Below are 25,937 nucleotides of genomic sequence, written 5' to 3'. Positions count from 1 at the left end.
CACTATCATTACTACAAAACATGAGAGTAAGCCTATCTTTCATAGGCTTGTGTCCTGGGAGTGCCGCTTCCTCCTGCGTGATGTAGGTCCTCTTTGGCATTTTCTTCCAAAAGAGGCCTGTTTTGTCACAATTAAACACTTGTTGGGGTTTGAATTCTCCAGTGTCTATGCACTCCTTAAGCTCCTGTACAAACTTCTCAGCTGCTTTTTTGTCAGAACTGGCAGCCTCACCATGCCTTATCACACTGTGAATGCCACTATGCTTCTTAAATCTCTCAAACCAACCTTTGCTGGCCTTAAAATCACAAGCATCACCACTTGTTGCAGGCATGTTCTTTATGAGATCGTCATGCAACTGCCTTGCCTTTTCACATATTATCGACTGCGTAACACTATCTCCTGTTAACTGTTTTTCGGTAATCCACGCCAATAATAACCTCTCCACTTCTTCGAGGATTTATGATCTCATTTTTGTCAGCATATCCACCCCTTTTGCAACAACAGCACACTTTATTTCCTTTCCTTTCGCCATGATCGAAGTGATGGTTGAATGGGGCTTGCCATACATCCTGGCAAGCTCTGTAACACGCACTCCACTCTCATATTTTTCAATGATTTCCTTCTTGAATTCGATCGTGTTCCTCACTTTCTTTACTAAAGGGCTTGCACTAGCTTTCCTTGGGCCCATGGTGACTTATTTAGCAGTTGTAATCACAAAAAACAATGGATTATTAGGTATGAACCTGCCGGGTGATGGTCACGTGTTTGTAAACAATGGCACACTGAGCATGAATAGCGTGGGAGACTGGCTTTGTGTGCGCGGTGACGGGCGGACGGGTACCGGACAGTCGCCGAAACACGAGTTTTTTCACGAAACTCGAGGCCAAATGTTTTAAAAAAAACTCGCCAAAGGTCGAATTTCACGAAAGTCGAGGCTGCCGAAACCCGGGGGTCCACTGTATAGGCGTTTTCATTAATCCATCTATGATATTTTCCGCAAAATTGTATATGAGACCCATTACATAGCATATAAACATGATACATACACTCAAAGAATAAAAATTGACGTAAATATGAGATTTGTTTACAAAGCAGCTGTGTAGGTAGTGTCAGAAGAATTACGTTTTCTCTAGTCCAACTGGGGGATAACTGTAGAAAAATATTCTTTACGTATGCCTTCACTCTATATATAGCAGTTCATGACCCTTGTGGGTTTAGTGCTTTTATAATAATAATAATAATAATAATAATAATAATAATAATATCTTCATTCACTCCAAAAATGGTGTGTTGCTGTTTGTTTATTCTGTACTAACTTGTACAACTTGTACACAATGTAAAAGTATTTGTATTGTGAGGTAATTATTATTATAATAAAAAAAATATTGAGGTAAATGTTTTACAAACGTTCATGAATGAACTAAAAGATGACACATTAATACACATATCTTTCGCCTACCAAGTGATCACCCACTACCTGTTCAGTTTGTATTCTTACATTGTCTTAACTCCGTATCTTGTTCTCTCTGTCGTTTACTCTTTTGTTAACTAGTTGGCTCTCATTGATGATGGTATCTAAGCTTAGCTGTAATAAAAAGAGGAGTCGTAAGCCTCTTGCTTTAAGTGCCAAGTTAGAGGATGATGGTGTGCCATTCTGATTTTATTCAATAAACACCCTGCCACTTACCTCTCACACATTAATATTAATATTTTAAGGTGAGTAATAAGTGTACTCTGTGTGTATCTTACCTTTTATTGTGTTTTTAATGCCTATTCCTATTGCTAACTTAATATAAGTTAATGTAAACTTGTTGTCTGGCATTTATTGCGTATTTTATATGTGATCTGATAATAATACTTGTGGACCTGTGTGGTAGCCGGGTGGAGGGACATCATTATGTTTTCTCTGCTCAGCCATCAGAGAAAACGTGTATGAATCTGCATTTGGCCCAGCCACTCCCCCACTCTGCTTTTGTTTACAATTTTTGGCATGAATTATTCATTACTTCTCTCTTCGTTTATGATGGCATCTAAAGGTGGTTGTTAGAAACGATTAAATTCAGTGAACAAGGTATGTCAATGCTAATAATATGGCTCTGGGCCACAGTGTAGGTAGCCGGTAGGTGTAGCCCAGGCGGGCTACACCTACCGGCTACCTACACTGACTTCCTGCAAATAAATACTACTTACCTCTCTTCCTATATTAAGACTACACATACTTTAAGGTAAATAGTGAGTGTACTGTATGTGTATTTTAACTCTGGGATGTTTTAAATATCGTATATTAACCCTTTGACTGTTTTCGACGTATAAATACGTCTTACGAGCCAATGTTTCTGACGTATATATACTCAATAATTCTAGCGGCTTCAAATCAAGCGGGAGAAAGCTGGTAGGCCCGCATGTGAGAGAATGGGTCTGTGTGGTCAGTGTGCACCACATAAAAAAAATCCTGCAGCACACATTGCATAATGAGAAAAAAAAACTGATCGTTTTTTTTGGAATAAAACGCCGACTTTGAGGTGTATTTTCGTATAGTATTTATCGTTGTATTCGCGTTTTCATGGTCTTAGGTGATAAGATGGGAAACATACTACAGAAATAGAGATGATTTTCATTACTTCGACGACAAAAACGACCTTGAAACTGAGCTCAAAGTAGCGGAAATGTTCGATTTTTACCAATGCTCAGGAGTAAATAAATCACACCATACGTCCAATACACGTCAACTGGGGAGTCTGATGTTCTTTCACTAGTGCACTGATATTATTTATACCATTTTTGCAATAATGCAGTAGTCTGCATAACAGTAAATTTTGTATTTTTTTTGTATGAATAAAAAATCAAAATAGAAAGCAATAATAATGTAAGAGGGGCCTAGAGATGTGACTAATGAACAGAGCATATGTTATTTTAGTGCCACGAATGTCTACCTTGTTTATTCTGGACCCTATTTTGAAATTGGCATCTTTTTTAGTTTGCGTGAAATTGGCCAAATTGCCAATTTCTGACCATATTGGGTAGTTCAAATTAGTAAATGGGAGGTTTCTTGTACTCAGCTGATAGATAAAATGGAGTTCTAAAGAAATAGCTATGAGTTTGGTCAACTGGAACAATGGAATTGGCTGAAAATAGGGCTCAAAGTCGGCGAAATCGCCGATACGCATATGTCGCCGAGACCGCTAAATTCGCGGGAGCATAATTCCATGAGTTTTTGATCAAATTTCGAACTTTTGGTGTCATTACCATCGGGAAAAGATTCTCTATCATTTCATAAGAAAAAATAATTTTTTTTTTTTTCAAAAATTGAGCGACATAGAATGACAGTTTCAGAGAGGGGCCTGAAATAGTCAAAGGGTTAAGTATGAGATGGGGAGCCAGGGCTACCTACACCTGACTTCCTACAAATAAGTACTACTCGCCTCTCTCCCTACATTAAGATTACAAATACTTCAAGATAAGTAATGAATGTACTGTGAATGTATTTTACCTTGTGTGTTTTTAATGCCTAGTTCTATTACTAACTTAATATAATTTAGTGTAAACTTGTTGTCTGGCATTTACATGCATTTATAAATGGAAAAAATGGCGTTCTGCCTTCCGGCGATGTCTGCTTTCCGGCGACAGCCTAGAACCTAACCCGCCGTATAAGTGGCCCTACTGTACTCTAGAATGAATAACATATATCATTACATATGTGAGGACTAGTAGTGGTGGTGATGGCGTTGGGTTTATATGGGCCACTGACAGCATAAGGTCATATCATGCATCCATCCAATAACAAAATAGACTTATTCTCGATATCTGTGATTCCCCCTAATTTACATTTACATTCATCCAAATGACTGTAAACAAATTTCCGAATATAGCTATTGCCTAATAAATCTTATGCTAGTCATAAGTTTACCCTAGATACTCCAATATATGTAGAAGCTTTAATAGAAACTGTGTATTATGCCAAGACAAAACCATTCTCATTACTAAATTTACAAATTGTAATATTCTTAAATGTTTTGAATTACCTCACTATTGTAAATCTATTTAATCACTACAGTTACCTAACTTTAATATCAGTATGCTCCATAATCTGTGTCAATATAGAGTAAGAATTAGTCTGCCTGAAATGCCTAGGCATGCTAGTGCCTTCTTTGTATTTCATATTTTATAATATGTAAACTACAAATTGTGATCAATATTCTATAATATGTAAACCCCACATTGTAATCTTTACAGAGAAATAAACATTTCAATTTCAATTTTCAGGTATATATTATCATGTATCTCTCTCTCCTCTGCTCCAATGAGTACATTGGAGCCCCACTTATACGGCAGGTTAGGTTCCAGGCTATCTTCACCAGGTGCCAGATCAACAAGGCTGTGATAGATATGTGAGGTAGCAGGCCACCAGCAGCAACAGCCTGGTTGACCAGGCAAGCACCAGATGAGCCTGGCTCATGGCCGGGCTCCGAGAGTAATGAAACTCGAAACTCTTCAAAGGTATATCAAAGGTAAAGGTATAAGGGGGATTACAAATAGACCCCTGGCTGTCTTCAAGAAGGTATTGGACAGGCACCTAAAGTCAGTGCCTGACCAGCCGAGCTGTGGTTTGTACATTAGTTTGCATGCAGCCAACAGTAACAGCCTGGTTGATCAAGCTCTGATCCACCATGAGGTCTTGTCACAGACCGAACTGCAAGGACATTAATCCCTGAAAACCTCTTGAAGTATACTCCAGGTCTCTCACTGAGGTAGGGTGACCCGAAAAAGGAACTTTGACCATCATTCACACCATCACTATCTTGCCAGAGGTGCACCAATATTACAGTTCAGATGCCCCTCCAAACTTCAGTTATCCCCACCCCTTCTTCAGAGTACAGGCACTGTACTTCCCACTGATAGGACTCATGTCCAGCTAACCGGTTTCTCTGAATCCCTTTGCAAATGTTACCTTGCTTATACTCCAGCAGGTCTTCATCCCAAATACCATTTGCCTCTATTCTTATTTAACATGCTGGCTCATACCTGGTGAATGTCCATGCCCCTCACGCACAAAACCTCCTTTACCTTGTCCCTCCAACCTTTCCTAGGGTGACCCCCTACTGTGCCTTCCCTCCACTACAGATTTATACACACTCTAAGTCATCCTATTGTGCTTTATCTTCTTTAAATGTCCAAACCACTACTGATATAAGTAGTCTTTCTTTTTTGTGGCCTGTTATTGCTGTTTTTTTTTTTTAATTTCCATTACTTTGTAATGGGAGCCCTTTGATTGACCTTTGTATAGAAAGGGGTTTAGTTATAAGTAATACGTATTTTAAGAAAAAGAGGATAAATAAGTATACAATATATGATGTAGGGCATAATGACAGTAGTTTGTTGGACTATGTATTGGTAGATAAAAGACTGTTGAGTAGACTTCAGGATGTACATGTTTATAGAGGGGCTACAGATATATCAGATCACTTTCTAGTTGTAGCTACAGTGAGAGTAAAAGGTAGATGGGATACAAGGAAAATAGAAGCAGCAAGTAAGAGAGAGGTGAAGGTGTATAAACTAAAAGAGGAGGCAGTTAGGGTAAGATATAAAGAACTATTGGAGGGTAAATGGGCTAGTGAGAGTACAGTGGACCCCCGCCTTACGATGGCATCGCTTTACGTTAAATCCGCCATACGATACATTTGAATGCAAAAATTTTGCCTCGCCTCACGCTAAAAAACTCGCCTCACATGATTCGTCGGGTCACGTCCCGGACGAATCGCATGTATATTACATGTCCGTGTGTGTGCTTGTGCGCGTGTGTGTGTGTGTGTGTGTGTTAGTGTTACCTGTCCATGTGTATGTGTGTGTCACCTGTCCATGTGTATGTGTGTGTTGCCTGTCTATGTGTGTGCGAGTATGTGTTACCTGTCCATGTGTGTGTGTTGCCTGTTTGTGTGTGTGTGTGTGTTACCTGTCTTTCAGTGTGTGTGTGTGTGTGTATTACCTGTCTTTCTGTGTGTGTGTGCGTGTGTGTTACCTGTTCATGTGTGTGTGTGTTGCTTATGCCAGTTGTGGAATCTATTGTGCCTACTTCAAAGATTAAGGAAGTGTGTGCAAAGTGGGCTGAACTGCAAACCTTTATGGATGAAAAGCATCCTAACACAGCTATGGCAAGCCGTGCTGGTGACTATTACAATGACAATGTTGTGGCCCATTTTAGGCAAATCTTAAAGGAACAGGAGGTACAGAGCTCTATGGACAGATTTGTTGTGCGACAGAGGTCCAGTGACTCTCAAGCTGGTCCTAGTGGCATTAAAAGAAGAAGGGAAGTAACCCCGGAAAAGGACTTGATACCTCAAGTCCTAATGGAAGGGGATTCCCTTTCTAAACAATAACAACTTCCACACTCCCCTCCCATCCCATCAATCATCACCAGATCTTCAATAAATGTAAGTGTCATGTATTCTGTTCTTAGTAGAGTATTAATTGTGCATGTCTTCTTAAGTTTGTGTGTATTAAAATTAATATTTCATGTGGTAAAATTTTTTTTTTCAGACTTTTGGGTGTCTTGCACGAATTAATTTGATTTCCATTATTTCTTATGGGGAAAATTAATTCGCCTTACGATAATTTCGGCTCACGATGAGCTCTCAGGAATGGATTAATATCGTAAGGCGGGGGTCCACTGTATAGGCAATGAGGTCGAAGATATATGGGGTAGGTTTAAGAATGTAGTGTTAGAGTGTTCAGCAGAAGTTTGTGGTTACAGGAAAGTGGGTGCGGGAGGGAAGAAGAGCGATTGGTGGAATGATGATGTAAAGATGGTAGTAAGGGAGAAAAAGTTAGCGTACGAGAGATTTTTACAAAGTAGAAGTGATACAAGGAGGGAAGAATATATGGAGAGAAAAAGAGAGGTTAAGAGAGTGGTGAAGCAATGTAAAAAGAGAGCAAATGAGAGAGTGGGTGAGATGTTATCAACAAATTTTGTTGAAAATAAGAAAAAGTTTTGGAATGAGATTAATAAGTTGAGGAAGCCTAGGGAACAAATGGATTTGACAGTTAAAAATAGGAGAGGGGAGTTATTAAATGAAGAGTTAGAGGTATTGGGAAGATGGAGGGAAGATTTTGAGGAATTGTTAAATGTTGATGAAGGTAGGGAAGCTGTGATTTCGTGTATAGGGCAAGGAGGAATAACATCTTGTAGGAGTGAGGAAGAGCCAGTTGTGAGTGTGGGGGAAGTTTGTGAGGCAGTGAGTAGAATGAAAGGGGGTAAGGCAGCTGGGATTGATGGTATAAAGATAGAAATGTTAAAAGCAGGAGGGGATATAGTTTTGGAGTAGTTGGTGCTATTATTTAAATTCCCACTCCTGCCAGCATACTCCACCAATTTTTAAAAGTCTGAATCTGCTTACCATTAAGAACATCCATACTTATTCATGTGCCTACTACATACACAGAACAATACATGCAAATATAAACCCTCCCACTCAAACTTCTCCTCACCAACCTAAACAGGACACATGACCACAACACAAGACACAGATCTCTTTTTGATATACCTCGTGTACATATCACACTGTGTAAAAACTCTATGCACATAAAGGGCCCCAAAATATGGAATTCATTACCAGAAGATATTAAAGTAACCCAGTCTGAAAATCAATTTAAGACTCTTCTCAAAAGCCACTTAATCACCCTAGTCTAAACGCTAAATACTCGGTACACACTTATTCATCTATGTACTCCACATCATAACTGAAACAATCACATTGAACCTTTTATCCATTGTTGACAGGAATATAATTGAATCATTGTTTTCACAAAAAGCATTTTTGAATATAAATATTTTTTGTATTATACAAATTTTGATTCATTTATAATTAATATTCTTCTGTACAACTAAAAAATAATTACTATCCTACTGTACAACTATGATATACTCCTTAGTGTTAAGTAGACTATAAGCCAATAATGTTAAGTTGGCCCATAATGCCTAGGCATAATAGAGGCTCTCTTTGCATTGCAACCCACTATTGTAAATACAAAATCTCAACGTACTCTTTGCAAAGACATAAAATAAATAAATAAATAAATGTATGGAAGAGGGTAAGGTACCTAGGGATTGGCAGAGAGCATGCATAGTTCCTTTGTATAAAGGCAAGGGGATAAAAGAGTGCAAAAATTATAGGGGAATAAGTCTGTTGAGTATACCTGGTAAAGTGTATGGTAGTTATTATTGAAAGAATTAAGAGAAAGACAGAGAGTAGGATAGCAGATGAACAAGGAGGCTTTAGGAAAGGTAGGGGGTGTGTAGACAAAGTGTTTACAGTGAAACATATAGGTGAACAGTATTTAGATAAGGCTAAAGAGGTTTTTGTGGCATTTTTGGATTTAGAAAAGGCATATGACAGGGTGGATAGGGGTACAATGTGGCAGATGTTGCAGGTGTATGATATAGGAGGTAGGTTACTGAAAGCAGTGAAGAGTTTTTACGAGGATAGGAGAGAGGGAGATTATTTCCTAGTAAAAGTAGGCCTTAGACAAGGATGTGTGATGTCACCGTGGTTGTTCAATATATTTATAGATGGGGTTGTAAGAGAAGTGAATGCTAGGATCTTGGCAAGAGGTGTGGAGCTATAAGATAAAGAATCAAACACAAAGTGGGAGTTGTCAAAGTTGCTCTTTGCTGATGACACGGTGCTTTAGGGAGATTCTGAAGAGAAGTTGCAGAGGTTGGTGGATGAATTTGGTAGGGTATGTAAAAGAAGAAATTAAAAGTGAATATAGGAAAGAGTAAGGTTATGAGGATAACAAAAAGATTAGATGACAAAGACTGGATATCAGATTGGAGGGAGAGAGTATGGAGGAGGTGAATGTATTCAGATATTTAGGAATGGATGTGTCAGCAGATGGGTCTATGAAGGATGAGGTGAATCACAGAATTGATGAGGGGAAAAGGGTGAGTGGTGCAATTAGGAGTCTGTAGAGACAAAGAACTTTATCTGTGGAAGCAAAGAGGGGAATGTATGAGAGTAGAGTTGTACCAACACTTGTATGGGTGTGAAGAATGGGTGATGAATGTTGCAACGAGGAGAAGGCTGGAGGCAGTGGAGATGTCATGTCTGAGGGCAATGTGTGGTGTGAATTTAATGCAGAGAATTCATAGTTCGGAAATTAGGAGAAGGTGTGGGATTACCAAAACTGTTATCCAGAGGGCTGAGGAGGGGTTGTTGAGGTGGTTCGGACATGTAGAGAGAATGGAACAAAACAGAATGACTTCAAGAGTGTATAAATCTGTAGTGGAGGGAAGGCAGGGTAGGGGTTGGCCTAGGAAGGGTTGGAGGGAGGGGGTAAAGGAGGTTTTGTATGTGAGGAGCTTGGACTTACAGCAAGCGTGCATGAGCGTATTTGATAGGAGTGAATGGAGACAAGTGGTTTTTAATACTTGACATGCTGTTGGAGTGTGGGCAAAGTAACATTTATGAAGGGATTCAGGGAAACCGGCAGGCCGGACTTGAGCCCTGAAGATGGGAAGTACAGTGTCTACATTCTGAAGGAGGGGTGTTAATGTTGCAGTTTTATAACTGTAGTGTAAAGCACCCCTCTGGCAAGACAGTGATGGAGTGAACGATGATGAAAATTTTTCCTTTTTGGGCCACCCTGCCTTGGTGGAAATCGGCCAAAGTGTTAATAAAAAAAAAAAAAAAAATTGTAAGTTTTGTTGTCTAAAATTGACTTTCTAGAATCCATCCTTTAAGATGCATAAACTTTAAGGCTCGTGTAAAAAATGTCAATAGAGTTATTTAGATAATCATATTGTTATTATTGAAGAGCAAGTACAGTTATTTACCTGTGTTTTGTATACCTAACATTACATAGTTGTTTGAATTTTGTTGCCACAGGGTGGAGAAAAGCTCCAGGATGCCTACTACATCTTCCAGGAGATGATGGACAAAAATAGTAGCACGGCCATTCTTCTCAATGGCCAGGCAGTGTGTTTCCTTGGGCAGGGTAAATATGAAGAGGCAGAAGGAGCTTTACAGGAAGCCTTAGATAAAGATCCTAATAATCCAGATACCCTTATTAATCTAATGGTTCTTGCTCATCACACTGCTAAGCCTAAAGAGGTGAGTTTTTTATATTATTTTGGCACCTAAATTATAAATTTGACCAGTCAAGTAAGTCCTTAACCCTTTCAGTGGCCATCACCTAGAACTACATCATTGATGCCAAGGTCCCTCATGTAGTTATGTGTCATCAGCTCAGCTCACTCAGATAAGCTATGAGGAGCAATTGTTTTCTTATATAATAGAGAATGGGTCTGTGTGGTGAGTGTGCACAATATAAAAAACATCCTGCCACATGCAGTGCATGATGGGAAAGCAAAATTGACAATGTATATGGTTTAAAATAGTGTTTTCATGTATGGTTTTTATAGCCTTATTGGCTGTTTCTTGGTTTCATTTGATAGAATGGAAGACATACTACTGAAATAAAGATGATTTTGGAAAAATAAACACATGAGCAGTATTATGTGATCCTTTATTGACAATGTTTCCCCCACGCAGTGGGCTTTATCAAGTCAAACAGATCTACCTGGATGAAAAGTAAATGAGTATTTGTAGGATGGAGTCAGGTGAACCTAAAACAACCTATAACAGTTGGAGCTATCTACAGAGTACCTCACACAAATATTTCCACATTTATTGAAAACCTAAGAAACATGATAACTGACTCAGAGATGAATAAACACCACCTGATACTTACAGGTGACTTCAACATTAACCTCATCCATGAACACAACCCACAAGTAACTGAATTCACTATCACTATGAGCAACTGCTTACTCCTACCATCTATAACCTAACCAGCAAGAATCAGAGACATGTGCCTCACTACTTGACCATATCTGGACCAACACTGTATCCCCACTAAGAGCAGGCATTATCACAGATAACTCCACAGACCACTATCCCACCTTTCTCATAACAAACTTGTGTAAACTTCCACAGAGGTTCACGCAAGTTTACACATTGGCAGAGTGAGCTTGCAGCCAGCCTCGTTATTGATGAATGTGTCAAAAATTTTCTACAAAAAACCCAAATTCCTAGGCCTATACCTCGACAACAACATGAACTTCAGCACCCATATCCAACACATAACCAAAAAAGTATCCAAAACGGTTGGGATCCTCTCCAAGATACGATACTACGTGCCGCAAACTGCCCTTCTCACACTATACCATTCACTTATATATCCATACCTCACCTATGCTATATGTGCTTGGGGTTCAACTGCAGCAACACACCTAAAGCCAATAATAACCCAACAAAAAGCCACAGTAAGAACAATCACTAAATCCCATCCCTGGCAACACCCCCCCCTCCCCACTCTTCATAGATCTAAACTTACTCCCTGTTCAGTACATCCACACTTACTACTGTGCAATCTACATCTACAGGACCTTAAATTCCAATATTAACCTTGACCTAAAACGCTTTCTTGATAGTTGCGACAGAACCCACAGGCACAATACCAGACACAAACATCTCTATGATATTCCCCGTGTCCGACTAAACCTTTACAAAAATTCAATGTATGTCAAAGGCCCTAAAATCTGGAACACCCTACCTGAAAATTCTAAAACTGCAGACACATTCATCACCTTCAAAACTACCATCAGAAAACATCTTATCTCCCTGATACACCCTGTCAACTAATTACACGAATACCACCTGGTGGTAAACACTTACACTCACTCACCCATTTGACCATAAACAGAAATATCAATCTCAATCTCAAAATAATGAATCTTAACCAGTCATAAGTTGGCCTGTGATACTCCAATACTGAAACTATGTATAGTGCCAAAACAAAAGCATTCACATTGCTAAACTCACAAACTAGTATTTAGTCACTTAGCCATAATACCAACTTACCTCATAATTTTGTAATATTTTAAACTTAAGATTTAATTTAAGTCTGCCCGAAATGCCTAGCCATGCTAGGTGTTCTAGTGGTACACTCTGTAATTATTATTTTACTACATGTAAACAATACAATAACCAAATTCTGTAAACTCAGCATTGTAATCCTTATAGAGAATAAACTTTGAATGACAGACATTGTCTAATAAAAACAAATTACAGTGGACCCCCGGTTAACGATATTTTTTCATTCCAGAAGTATGTTCAGGTGCCAGTACTGACCGAATTTGTTCCCATAAGGAATATTGTGAAGTAGATTAGTCCATTTCAGACCCCCAAACATACACGTACAAATGCACTTACATAAATACACTTACATAATTGGTCGCATTGGGAGGTGATCGTTAAGCGGGGGTGCACTGTACAGCCAAGAGACTAAACAACCCCTGGCTTACAAATAGCATTCTCAGTTCCATTGACAAAAAACATGTATATGAAAAACAGTACAGAATGGGTCAGATAACCAAGGAACAGACGAAACGTTACTCATCAACACTTACGAATATAATAAGAAGGGGAAAAAACTGTATTACGAAAACAAACTTTATGACATAAAAAGGGATATGAAAAAGACCTGGAAAACCCCCTCTGAAAGTCTAGGATCTAGGAAACTGCCTTGAAACAAAGTGATTAACTTAACAAAACCAAATGAACCTCTCATATAGCTGAGAGATACTGCCTACAAACTAAACGTCTTTTTCTTGACTGTAGGAACAACACTAGCAAGCAAAATCCCAAACCCAAACACACAACCAAAAAACTACCTCACTGGTAACTACTCAAGTCCTCTATTCCTAGCACCAAAAAACCCTACTGAAATCTCACTCATCATCAAAACACTAGAAAACAAGGCAGGAGACCCAAATAGCTTACTATCACGTATGTATAAAAAAGCTTCTCGTTTGTTGTCACCCAGTATTGCAACACTTTTTAACAAGTCCATTGAATCTTCAACCTTCCCATCCTTAACTCAAGACAGCAAGGGTTACTCCAATCCACAAAGGAGGTGTTCTTACTGATTTAAACAACTATAGCATTCACATTGCTAAACTCACAACTAGTATTTAGTCACTTAGCCATAATACCAACTTACCTCATAATTTTGTAATATTTTAAACATAAGATTTAATATAAGTCTGCCCGAAATGCCTAGCCATGCTAGGTGTTCTAGTGGTACACTCTGTAATTATTATTTTACTACATGTAAACCACACAATAACCAAATTCTGTAAACTCAGCATTGTAATCCTTATAGAGAATAAAATTTGAATTTGAATAGACCTACAGTGGAACCTCAAATTTCGAACTTAATCCATTCCAGGAGCTAGTTCTAAATTCGAAAAGTTTGAAAAGCGAAGCAATATTTCCCGTAAGAAATAATGGAAATGCAATTAATCCATTCCAGAAATCCAAAAATATTCACAAAAAAAAAAAAAAAACATTTTATAGAGATTAATTATAGTTTTACATACACACAACAATTTTTTTTTTTTTTCAACAAGTCGGCCGTCTCCCACCGAGGCAGGGTGACCCAAAAAAGAAAGAAAATCCCCAAAAAGAAAATGCTTTCATCATCATTCAACACTTTCACCACACTCACACATAATCACTGTTTTTGCAGAGGTGCTCAGAATACAACAGTTTAGAAGCATATACGTATAAAGATACACAACATATCCCTCCAAACTGCCAATATCCCAAACCCCTCCTTTAAAGTGCAGGCATTGTACTTCCCATTTCCAGGACTCAAGTCCGACTATATGAAAATAACCGGTTTCCCTGAATCCCTTCACTAAATATTACCCTGCTCACACTCCAACAGATCGTCAGGTCCCAAGTACCATTCGTCTCCATTCATTCCTATCTAACACGCTCATGCACGCTTGCTGGAAGTCCAAGCCCCTTGCCCACAAAACCTCCTTTACCCCCTCTCTCCAACCCTTTCGAGGACGACCCCTACCTCGCCTTCCTTCCCCTATAGATTTATGTGCTTTCCATGTCATTCTACTTTGATCCATTCTCTCTAAATGACCAAACCACCTCAACAACCCCTCTTCTGCCCTCTGACTAATACTTTTATTAACTCCACACGTTTTCCTAATTTCCACATCCGAATTTTCTGCATAATATTTACACCACACATTGCCCTTAGACAGGACATCTCCACTGCCTCCAACCGCCTCCTCGCTGCTGCATTTACCACCCAAGCTTCACACCCATATAAGAGTGTTGGTACTACTATACTTTCATACATTCCCTTTTTTTGCCTCCATAGATAACGTTTTTTGACTCCACATATACCTCAATGCACCACTCACCTTTTTTCCCTCATCAATTCTATGATTAACCTCATCCTTCATAAATCCATCCGCCAACACGTCAACTCCCAAGTATCTGAAAACATTCACTTCTTCCATACTCCTCCTCCCCAATTTGATATCCAATTTTTCTTTATCTAAATCATTTGATACCCTCATCACCTTACTCTTTTCTATGTTCACTTTCAACTTTCTACCTTTACACACATTCCCAAACTCATCCACTAACCTTTGCAATTTTTCTTTAGAATCTCCCATAAGCACAGTATCATCAGCAAAAAGTAACTGTGTTAATTCCCATTTTGAATTTGATTCCCCATAATTTAATCCCACCCCTCTCCCGAACACCCTAGCATTTACTTCTTTTACAACCCCATCTCTAAATATATTAAACAACCATGGTGACATTACACATCCCTGTCTAAGACCTACTTTTACCGGGAAGTAGTCTTCCTCTCTTCTACACACCCTGACCTGAGCCTCGCTATCCTCATAAAAACTCTTTACAACATTTAGTAACTTACCACCTATTCCATATACTTGCAACATCTGCCACATTGCTCCCCTATGCACTCTATCATATGCCTTTTCTAAATCCATAAATGCAATAAAAACTTCCCTACCTTTATCTAAATACTGTTCACATATATGCTTCAATGTAAACACTTGATCTACACATCCCCTACCCACTCTGAAACCTCCTTGCTCATCCGCAATCCTACATTCTGTCTTACCTCTAATTCTTTCAATTATAACCCTACCGTACACTTTTCCTGGTATACTCAATAAACTTATTCCTCTATAATTTTTACAATCTCTTTTGTCCCCTTTCCCTTATATAAAGGGACTATACATGCTCTCTGCCAATCCCTAGGTACCTTCCCCTCTTTCATACATTTATTAAACAAAAGTACCAACCACTCCAACACTATATCCCCTCCCTGCTTTTAACATTTCTGTCATGATCCCATCAGTTCCAGCTGCTTTACCCCCTTTCATTCTACGTAATGCCTCGCGTACCTCCCCCACACTTACATTCTGCTCTTCTTCACTCCTAAAAGATGATATACCTCCCTGACCAGTGCATGAAATTACCGCCTCCCTTTCTTCCTCAACATTTAAAAGTTCCTCAAAATATTCTCGCCATCTACCTAATACCTCCCTCTCCCCATCTACTAACTCCCCTACTCTGTTTTTAACTGACAAATCCATACTTTCCCTAGGCTTTCTTAACTTGTTTAACTCACTCCAAAATTTTTTCTTATTTTCATTAAAATTTCTTGACAGTGCCTCTCCCACTCTATCGTCTGCTCTCCTTTTGCACTCTCTCACCACTCTCTTCACCTTTCTTTTACTCTCCATATATTCTGCTCTTCTTATAACACTTCTGCTTTGTAAAAACCTCTCATAAGCTAACTTTTTCTCTTTTATCACACCCTTTACTTCATCATTCCACCAATCACTCCTCTTTCCACCTGCCCCCACCCTCCTATAACCACAAACTTCTGCCCCCACATTCTAATACTGCATTTTTAAAACTATTCCAACCCTCTTCAACCCCCCCACTACTCATCTTTGCACTAGCCCACCTTTCTGCCAACAGTCACTTATATCTTCCCCGAACTTCCTCCTCCCTTAGTTTATACACTTTCACCTCCCTCTTACTTGTTGTTGCCACCTTCCTCTTTTCCCATCTACCTCTTACTCTAACTGTAGCTACAACTAAGTAATGATCCAATATATCAGTTGCCCCTCTATAAACATGTACATCCTGGAGCCTACCCATAAGGACTTTAGGTATCAAAGCCCTCTCTGGGGTTACTTCCCTTCTCTGTCTTTTAATGCCACTAGGACCAGCTTGAGTAACTGGACCCCTGTCTCACAAAATAACTGCCCACAGTCCTCTGTTTCTGGAGCCTCTGTATTGTTTCCTTCTTCACATCTATGGTGTTTCTCCCTTTCTTTACCACAGGGGTACCACCAGCATGTTTCTTTGGGCCCATGGTAGCTTGACTCATGAAATCGTAATGACACGATTGCAAACAAACCATACCCCGGCCGGGATTGAACCCGCGGTCAGAGAGTCTCAAAACTCCAGCCCGTCACGTTAGCCACTAGACCAGGTAGCCACAATAAGATTTGTCCAACTAGGTATATTTCTGCACCATAGGAAGGTTAGCACAGGCACCACTGTGACCACAAATGCAAGTTTTTACAGACGAATCTCCAGCTAGCGTGGCCGTGACGAACTCTAGCTCAAGTCCCTTCACTGCCGTCAACATGACGGGCTGGAGTTTTGAGACTCTCTGACCGCGGGTTCAATCCCGGCCGGGGTATGGTTTGTTTGCAATCATGTCATTACGATTTCGTGAGTCATGTTGACGGCAGTGAAGGGACTTGAGCTAGAGTTCGTCATGGCTACGCTAGCTGGAGATTCGTCTGTAAAAACTTGCATTTGTGGTCACAGTGGTGCCTGTGCTAACCTTCCTATGGTGTAGAAATATACCTAGTTGGATGAATCTTATTGTGGCTAGCTGGTCTAGTGGCTAACACGACGGGCTGGAGTTTTGAGACTCTCTGACCGCGGGTTCAATCCCGGCCGGGGTATGGTTTCCATGGTAGCTTATTTCATAGCCCCACAAGCACTAAACACAATGAATTAATCATAAAATGTTTGAATGAGAGCTCAGGTTAGTGTTCACTTAAGCATCAACAAAGCCAGACTGGCTTATGGCGCCGACGCGAACAGAGCAGGCTGGCAGACAGGTCCGGTACCCGGCGGTTCAAAAATAGGGGCGAGTTCGATAATAGGGGCAAAGTTGGTTCGAAAAAAGCAGTCAATTTTCGAAGAATTCGATAAGCGATACGTTCGAAATTTGAGGTTCCACTGTATATCAAACCTACACTTTCTATCTAAAATCTTCAAAAAAAATAATTCAAAAGCAAGTTTACTCCTACTTAGTATCCCACAACATACTTAACCCCTGCCAGTTTGGATTTAGACCAAGCAAAAGTACCAGTGATGCAATTATACATATGCTTGAATTTCTGTATACAGCACTTGAAAAAAAGGAAATTCCACTGGGTCTCTTCATAGACCTACGGAAAGCATTTAATACAGTCGACCACGATCTTTTGCACCTAAAACTTGAATATTACAGGGTCAAAGGACACTCACTTGATTACCTAAAATCATATCTTAGCAATAGACACCAGTATGTATACATAAATAGCGTTGCCTCCACCACACAACTTGTTCTTGTTGGAGTCCTTGGACCACTACTCTTTCTCATTGACATCAGTGACCTCCCCAGCACTTCTAAACTACTTACACCTGTTCTTTTTGCAGATGACGTTACTTATATCTTCTCTCACCCAAACCAAACTGTGCTTAGAATCACTGTAAATGATGAGCTACTAAAAATATCCACTTGGATGATGACCAACAAACTTGCTCTCAATACTGACAAAACCTACTTCATACTGTCTGGAAACAGAGCTGCAAATATTCAGCTAAACATATTGATAAATGGTTCCCCCATTTCAAGACACACTGATGGCAAATTTCTAGGGCCTCACATTGACTGCTGTCTTAAATTTCAGACCCACATACAGCATATTTCCAACAGTAAGCATCCTTTCTAAGATACGGCACTAGTACCCCAAATGGCACTTCTTGCTCTTTACCACTCTCTCATCTACCCTTACCTCACCTATGGTATTTGTGCATGGGGGTTCAACCACAGCAAATCACCTTAAACCTTTAATAATCCAACAAAAAGCTGCTGTGAGATTGATTACCAACTCCTGCACCAGGTAACACACTCCACTGCTATTTAACCCTTTCAGGGTCCGTCCCGTAGATCAACGGCTTTACGTTGAGTGTCCAAACCGTAGATCTACGCCAAAATTCTAGCGCCGTCAAATTTAGCGCGAAAATGCTCATAGGCCTACATGTGAGAGAACGGGTCTGCGTGGTGGGTGTGCGCCATAAACAAAAAATCTAGGCGCCCGCATAGCATTGTGGGAACGCCGGCTCAGTTACCCTTCTTCACCATGCCTCGTCGCAAGTCAGCTCTCACTCCCCGGAAAATTGGGACTCTCCTCTTCCTGTCTGATAGTTCTGACACTGATGGAAGTGGAAATGAAGACGAATTCTACGGCTTTGATCAGTTAGTGACCGAAAAGAATGACCAGGATATCGATAATAGTGCAGAAAACCCTGACGATCCTCAACCTTCTACCTCTGGTGTGGGCACTCTTGACTCACGGTCGGTTGTTCCTCATCGCAAGAGAAAACTAATATTTTCGCGTGGCCAGGCCTCTGACTTCAGTAATGATGATGATAGTGACGTGGACTGTGATTTTATTGCGCTCGACGATCAATCGAGTAGTGATAGTGAGGAATCATATTCATCAGTGAAGCATCGGTATGTTCGCCGCCGCATGCGCTCGGGTAGTGTACCCTATGCTGTGCCCAGGGGACGGAGTACATCCCGGAGTACATCCCGTGGCCCAACACCAGTTTTAGGTAGTGATAGTGAGGGTGATGTGGCTACACTTGGCATGGATAGACCACAGGCATCAGTGGATGGTGTTAGTGGTGATGGTAGTGGCACCGCCATGCGTGACTCACCAGGCCATGCTGGGACCCACGCTGCTGACTCGTCAGTTCAAGGACAAAGCGGAGCGCCAGCCACCAGCCCACCACAACCACAACCACCCGCACAACCAGCCTATGATGTCCAGTATCCACCAGCAAACCGTATGTGGGATTGGCAGCAAAATCCCAATTTTGTTCCCAAGCCTCACCACTTTGATGATTCTCAAAGTGGAATTCTACCTACTTGTCCCCTTGGAACCACGGCCAATGAACTGGAATTCTTTGAATTATTCTTTGACCAGCCATTGATGGAAATTATTGTCAGGGAAAGTAATAAGTATTTTGAGTACACCATGGCAAATACAATCTTATCACCACAGTCAAGACTACACAGGTGGAAAGAGACGACTGTTGCAGAAATGTATTTGCTTTTTGCAACAATAATGCTTATGCCTCACGTCTATACGCATAATATAAAAGCATACTGGTCCACAGATCGGCTAATTTCTACCCCGGTCTTCAGTGAAATCATACCAGTGAACAGGTTTATCTTACTCTTACGTATGTTGCACTTCTCTGACAAAACCAGGCCTGACAGAAGTGACAGGTTATACAAGATTAGAAATGTTTTCATGTATCTCAAACAAAAGTTCAGCATATACTTTTATCCATTCAAGAATCTTGTAATTGACGAGTCTTTGATTTTGTTCAAAGGTAGACTGTCATTCAAGCAGTATATACCGAGCAAGAGGAAATGCTTTGGTATAAAACTGTTTCTACTCTGTGATTGTGACAGTGGCCTGGTGTTGGATATTGTTGTATACACGGGTAGTAAAACATTGAAAGATACCAAGATGTTATTGGGTATCTCAGGTGACGTAGTGAGAAACATGATGGCACCTTATCTTGGTAAGGGGCATACATTATGTACCGATAACTGGTACACAAGCCCATTACTCAGTGATTTCATGCGAGTGAACAAGACAGATGTGTGTGGCACAGTGCGTTCTAATCGTAAACATATGCCCAGGCTCAACGCAGGTGCTCGTGGTGATGACGTGCAGGTGTTTACTGCCAATGACATCATGGCATTACGGTGGCATGACAAACGAGATGTCACATTGTTGACAACCATTCACCGTAATGAAATGCAAGACAGTGGCAAAGTTGATCGAGTGACTAATGAATGTATTCGAAAACCAGTGTCAGTGATTGATTATACACAAAACATGTGCTTGGTTGATAAGTGTGACATGCAGATTGGTTTTGTTGACTGTGTTCGTAAGAGTTACAAGTGGTACATGAAACTTTTCTTCCATCTCATGGACATTTCAATGCTCAATGCATATAATATGTACCAAATAAAGACTGGCAACAGACCACCGTATGGTGAATTTTGTTTGTCTGTTGTCAGACAACTCATAATGAAGTACCAGGTAACAACACCTGCTATACAACAAGGTCCTCGAATTCCTCAGGATATACCCAAGGGTTTGAGGAGAGAAGGTGATCATTTCATAATACAGCTTCCTTCAACTCAGAAGAAATTTGCTCAAAAGAGATGCATTGTCTGTGCACAAACAAAACGACGGCAACAAAGACGCAAAGACACTCGGTTTATGTGTGAGGAATGTAAGGTGCCTCTGTGCATGGTGCCTTGTTTCAAGGAGTTCCACAAGCTCCAGCAGTTTTAAAACCATGTCCAGTGATTGTAAATATGTAAATATATGATAGAACATTAGTATTATACAATATTTGTGCATGTTTATTGTAATAAACAACAGTGGTAAACAATAATATGATAATAACTTTAGTGCGGTTATTGTGTTCAATACAGTGAGTTTATATATATACATTATATACAGTATTGGTCTCTCAGGCCCCAAATGTTAGTAGGAATAGAAAAAAATTGGAAAAGAAAAGAAAAAACAACTAAAACCACAAAATAATGTAATGCGCGTATGTGGAATTCGTCGATGTTGCCGCCACCACATCATTTTTGACAAACTTCTTGGCGCTGTATCTCGGTAAGTACTGATCAGATTTTTTTTTTGTCTTATTACCTTCACAAAAATATGCTCTTTAATTTTGTAAGAGATAAGAAAAAATAATTTTTTTTTTTTTTTCAAAATTTCTTGGACACTGGAGCACCACTTCAGATTTTGGCCTTGGACCCTGAAAGAGTTAAGAGCTTGAACCTGCTTAACATACAAAACTCTCACTCATATTATTGTGCCTACTACATACACAGAGCATTATTCTCAAACTCCTTCTTGAGAACTACAACAGAATGCACTTGCATAACACAAGACACAAAACACTCTTTGATATCCCTCATGTCCATCTCTCCCTATACAAAAATGCTATGCACATAAAGGGCCCTAAGATCTGGAATTCATTGCCTGAACATACAAAAGGGCCCCTGCCTGCACACCAATTCAAGACTTTGCTTAGAAATCACCTCGTCTCCCAAAATTAACCGCACAACAACTCAAAAATTCCTAAATATTTTTAAGATTATAATGGACCCTCGGTTATCGGCCGTAATCCGTTCCAGAAGGTCGGCTGATAACCGAAATGGCCAAAAACCAAATTAATATTTCCCATAAGAATTAATGGAAGTACAATTTATCCGTTCCAGACAAAAATATTCACAAAAAAATAATTTTTTTAACAATTATGTAAGTTTTACATACCTTTATTGAAGGCTAATGCTGGCTTCTGGAAGATAGGGAAGAGGAAAGAGGGAGGAGTTAGTGTTTGGAAGGGAAATCTCCCTCCATAAAGACTAGGTAGCAAAGCCTTCTCTGGGGTTACTTCCCTTCTTTGTCTTTTAATACTACAATGACCAGCTTGAGAGTCACTGGACCCCTGTCTCACAACAAATCTGTCCATAGAGGTCTGTTTCTGGCATCTCTCTTAACCCTTTGAGGGTCGACAGGCCCTCTCCGAAACTCGTTCTCAGGGTCGGCCAAATTTAAAAAAAAAAAAAATTATTTTCTCTTATGAAAAGATAGAGAATCTTTTCCCGATCATAAAGACACCAAAAGTTTGAAATTTGATAGAAAACTTACGGAATTATGCTCTCGCAAAGTTAGCGGTCTCGGCGATGTTTACGCATCGGCGATTTTGCCCACTTTGAGCCCCATTTTCGGCCAATTTCACTGTACTAGTCGACAAAAAACATGAATATTTCGCTAGAACTCCATTTTTTCTATCGAATGGGTGCAAGAAACCACTCATTTATGAAATTCAACTATCCAGTACAGTGGTCAGAATTTAGCAATTTTGCCAATTTCACACAAATTTCAAAAGATGCCAATTTCCGAATAGGGTCCAGAATAAACAAGAAAGACATTCCTGGCACTAAAATGACATTTCCTCTAGTCATTAGTCACGTCTCAAGGCCCCTCTTATATTCTTTTGCTTTCCACTTTGAATTTTTATTTTCACAAAAAATATAAGATTTACTGTTATGCAGACTACTGCATTAGTGTAAAAAATGGTATAAATATTATTGGTGCACTTGTGAAAGAATATTAGACTCACCAGTTGACGTGACGTACTAGTACGACGAAAACCCTCAAAGGGTTAAGATTTCCCTGAAGTGGGACAGGGTTTTGTCACTGAACATGTTGCAGATATGGCTTCAGTTTGGTCAGGGTGGTGTTTCTCTACAAAAGCTTGCACCCTAGTCCACATTGCACACACCTCTTTAATCTGTCATTTACTGCTACAGTACATTCATTACTAACCTTAAAATACATATTTGTAGTCTTAATGTAGGGCAAGAGGTGAGTAGTATTTATTTGTAGGAAGTCAGTGTAGGTAGCAGTAGATGTAGGTACAGTACACATATGTAGCCCCCCCACCTCCCCGGGTTACACTACACAGCTATATTACAATACACAGCCATAGTATTACCATGTTCACTGAGTTTAATCATTTCTAACAACTACCTTTAGATGCCATCATAAACAAAGGGAGAAGTAATGAATAATTCATGCCAAGAATTGTAAACAAACACATATGAAGGGGAGTTACTGCACCAGTCGCCAGATACACGGTATTCTCTAACGCTGCATCAGAGAAAACGTAATGTTTACTCTCCATCCCACTCTCCACTCGATAACATATAAACATTGCATGTTTATATGCTATTTTTATATGCTACATGATATGTAACGTGTTTCTTGTATAATTTTGAAGAAAATATCATTGATGCATTAATGAAAATGTCTATATTAACATAAAATAAGACGTTTAATTTGCCAAAGAGTGATTATTAAATATACATCGCATATAATAAACATTGCATGTTTATATGCTATGTAACGTGTTTCTTACATAATTTTGAAGAAAATATCATAGATGGATTAATGAAAATGTCTATATTAACGTAAAATAAGACATTTAATGTACTAGTGATAATTATTAAATATGCAGGGGCATTGACCCCCGGAACTCTCTCCAGGTAAACAAACATTGCATGTTTTCATATACTATTATGTAACGTGTTTCTTTGGGCCCATGGTTGCTTATTTTGCAGTTGTACTCAATCAATACCCACAAAAAATAATGGATTATAGCAAAATGTTTGAATGAATGAGCAGAAGCTTCCTCACTCGCCCAGAGACAAAGCCAAACTGACTCGCAAGTGGCCCCAGCCGGCGGATGGACGCCTCCCAAATGGCCGATAACCAAATTAACGGCCGATAACCGGGCGCCGAAAAACTGGCCGATAACCGAGTTGGCCGATAACTGAACCGGCCGATAACCAGGGGTCCACTGTATTTCAAAATTAAAATGGTTTCAATTTCATTATGTAAAATGTGCCAAAATATAATACTGTAACCTGTTAATCAATTCCTCTCAATTATACTAATTTCAATTACAGTAGGGCCCCACTTATATGGCAAGTTAGGTTCCAGGCTACTGCTGGAAAGCAGACATTGCTGGAAAGCAGAACGCCATTTTTTCCTCTTATAAATGTCAGATAATAAGTTTACACTAACTTATATTAAGTTAGCAATAGAACAAGGCGTTAAAAAACAATAAAAAGTAAAATGCACACACATTACACTCATTACTTACCTCAAAATATTTGTAGTCTTAATGTAGGGTGAGAAGTGAGTAGTGTTTATTGTAAGAAGCAAGGTGTGGTTGGTAGGGCAGCCAGCTAGGCCAAGCTACCCAACCCCACCCACACATAATATATTTCGACATTTAAAGATCCCTAGAGCGATAAAATGCATTTAGTGTGCACTCATTACTTACCTTAAAATATTTTTAGTCTTAATGGTTGTAACATAGGGTGCAAGGTGAAGAGTAGGGTAGGTAGGTATTGAAGTGTGGTAGGTATCGTAACCCCATCTGGCCACTCCACCCATATTATATACTAGGCATTTAAAGTGCCATAGAGCGATAAAATGCATATACAGTACACTCATTACTTTAAAATATTTCTAGTCTCAGTGTAGGGTGTGAGGTGAGTAAACAAGGTTAAATGAGAGAGAGAGAGAATGAGAATGAGAGAGAGAGAGAGAGAGAGAGAGAATGAGAGAATGAAAGAGAGAGAGAGAGAATGAGAATGAGAGAGAATGAGAATGAGAGAGAGAGATTGAGAATGAGAATGAGAGATTGAGAATGAGAATGAGAGAGAGAGAATGAGAATGAGAGACAGAATGAGAATGAGAGAGAGAGAATGAGAATGAGAGAGAGAGAGAATGAGAGAGAGAGAGAGAGAGAATGAGAATGAGTACATGAGCGAGTAATAGGTTTGCGAGTTTTGTAAACGAACCAGCCAGACACGTATGGTTTTAGTTATAATAATGATGTAGGTATGTTGTCTGCCTGGGCTACATACCTACACCTACCTACATAGCATGTTTATGTGCTACATAATATAATTTTGAAGAAAATATCATAGATTGATTAATGAAAATGTCTATATTAACGTTTTATACTATATTTAATGCTCCTCAGAGTGATTATTATTGTGTTATTATTATTATTATTATTATTATTATTATTATTATTATTATTATTATTATTATTATCATTATTAAGACACTCTTAGTGATTTTAGCGTGTACCTGCATACCAGCACAGTGTGCAAGTTTACTTAGGTACAGATACATATAAGTACAGTGGACTCTCGGCTAACGACATTAATCCATTCCTGAGCGCTCATTGTTAGACAAAATTATTGTTAGCTGAATTAATTTTCCCCATAAGAAATAATGGAAATCAAATTAATCCGTTCCTGACACCCCAAAGTATGAAAAAAAAAAATTTACCACATGAAAAATACATTTTCCTACACACAAAAAGAAGACATGCACAGTTACTACTGTACTAAATAAAGAATGCATGACACTTACCTTTATTGAAGATCTGGTGATGATTGATGGGATGGGAGGAGAGGAGATGGTGGAAGTTGTTATTGTTTGGAAGGGAAATCCCCTTCCATGAGGACTTGAGGTAGCAAGTCCTTTTCCGGGGTTACTTCCCTTCTTTTAATGCCACTAGGATCAGCTTGAGAGCCACTGGACCTCTGTCGCACAACAAATCTGTCCATAGAGCTCTGTACCTCGCGTTCCTTTAAGATTTTCCTAAAATGGGCCACAACATTGTCATTGTACATGTTGCCAACACGGCTTGCAATAGCTGTGTCAGGGTGATTTTCATCCATAAAGGATGAAAGTAGGCAGCTTCTTCGATTTCTCTCTTCCCTCCTCTGAGCAGTTTCCTCACGTGTGGCCTCTTGCTGTTGCAGATGCTCTTGCAGCTCATCAGTGGTTAGTTCTTCATTGTCCTCCTCCACCAACTCTTCCACATCCTCCTCACTAACCTCCAACTCCAAGGACTTCCCCAATGCCACAATAGATTCCACAACTGGCATAGGCTTCTCAGGGTTAGCTCCAAACCCTTGAAATTCCCTCTCTTGTACACATTGTGGCCCAATTCCTCCAAGCAGAGTTCATGGTCCTCTTAGTCACTCCCTCCCAAGCCTTACCTGTAAGGTTTACACAACTCAGGATACTAAAG

The 25,937-nt window shown here is 39.6% G+C and overlaps 1 protein-coding gene across 1 annotated transcript in view; it reads left to right on the top strand.

The window, feature by feature from the left end:
- epsilonCOP (coatomer subunit epsilon) overlaps positions 1 to 25,937 on the top strand; it is an 88,397-nt gene that overhangs the window by 41,530 nt on the left and 20,930 nt on the right. Inside the window, exon 6 of the mRNA XM_070091632.1 lies at positions 9,882 to 10,106. Within this exon, the coding sequence (XP_069947733.1) occupies positions 9,882 to 10,106 (225 nt within the window). The remainder of the gene's footprint in view (positions 1 to 9,881; positions 10,107 to 25,937) is intronic.

Source organism: Cherax quadricarinatus, chromosome 36 (genome assembly GCF_038502225.1).
Source record: "Cherax quadricarinatus isolate ZL_2023a chromosome 36, ASM3850222v1, whole genome shotgun sequence".
NCBI lineage: Eukaryota > Metazoa > Arthropoda > Malacostraca > Decapoda > Parastacidae > Cherax > Cherax quadricarinatus.
The sequence above is the reverse complement of the archived record's forward strand: the minus strand, read 5'-3'. Positions and strand labels throughout refer to the sequence as shown.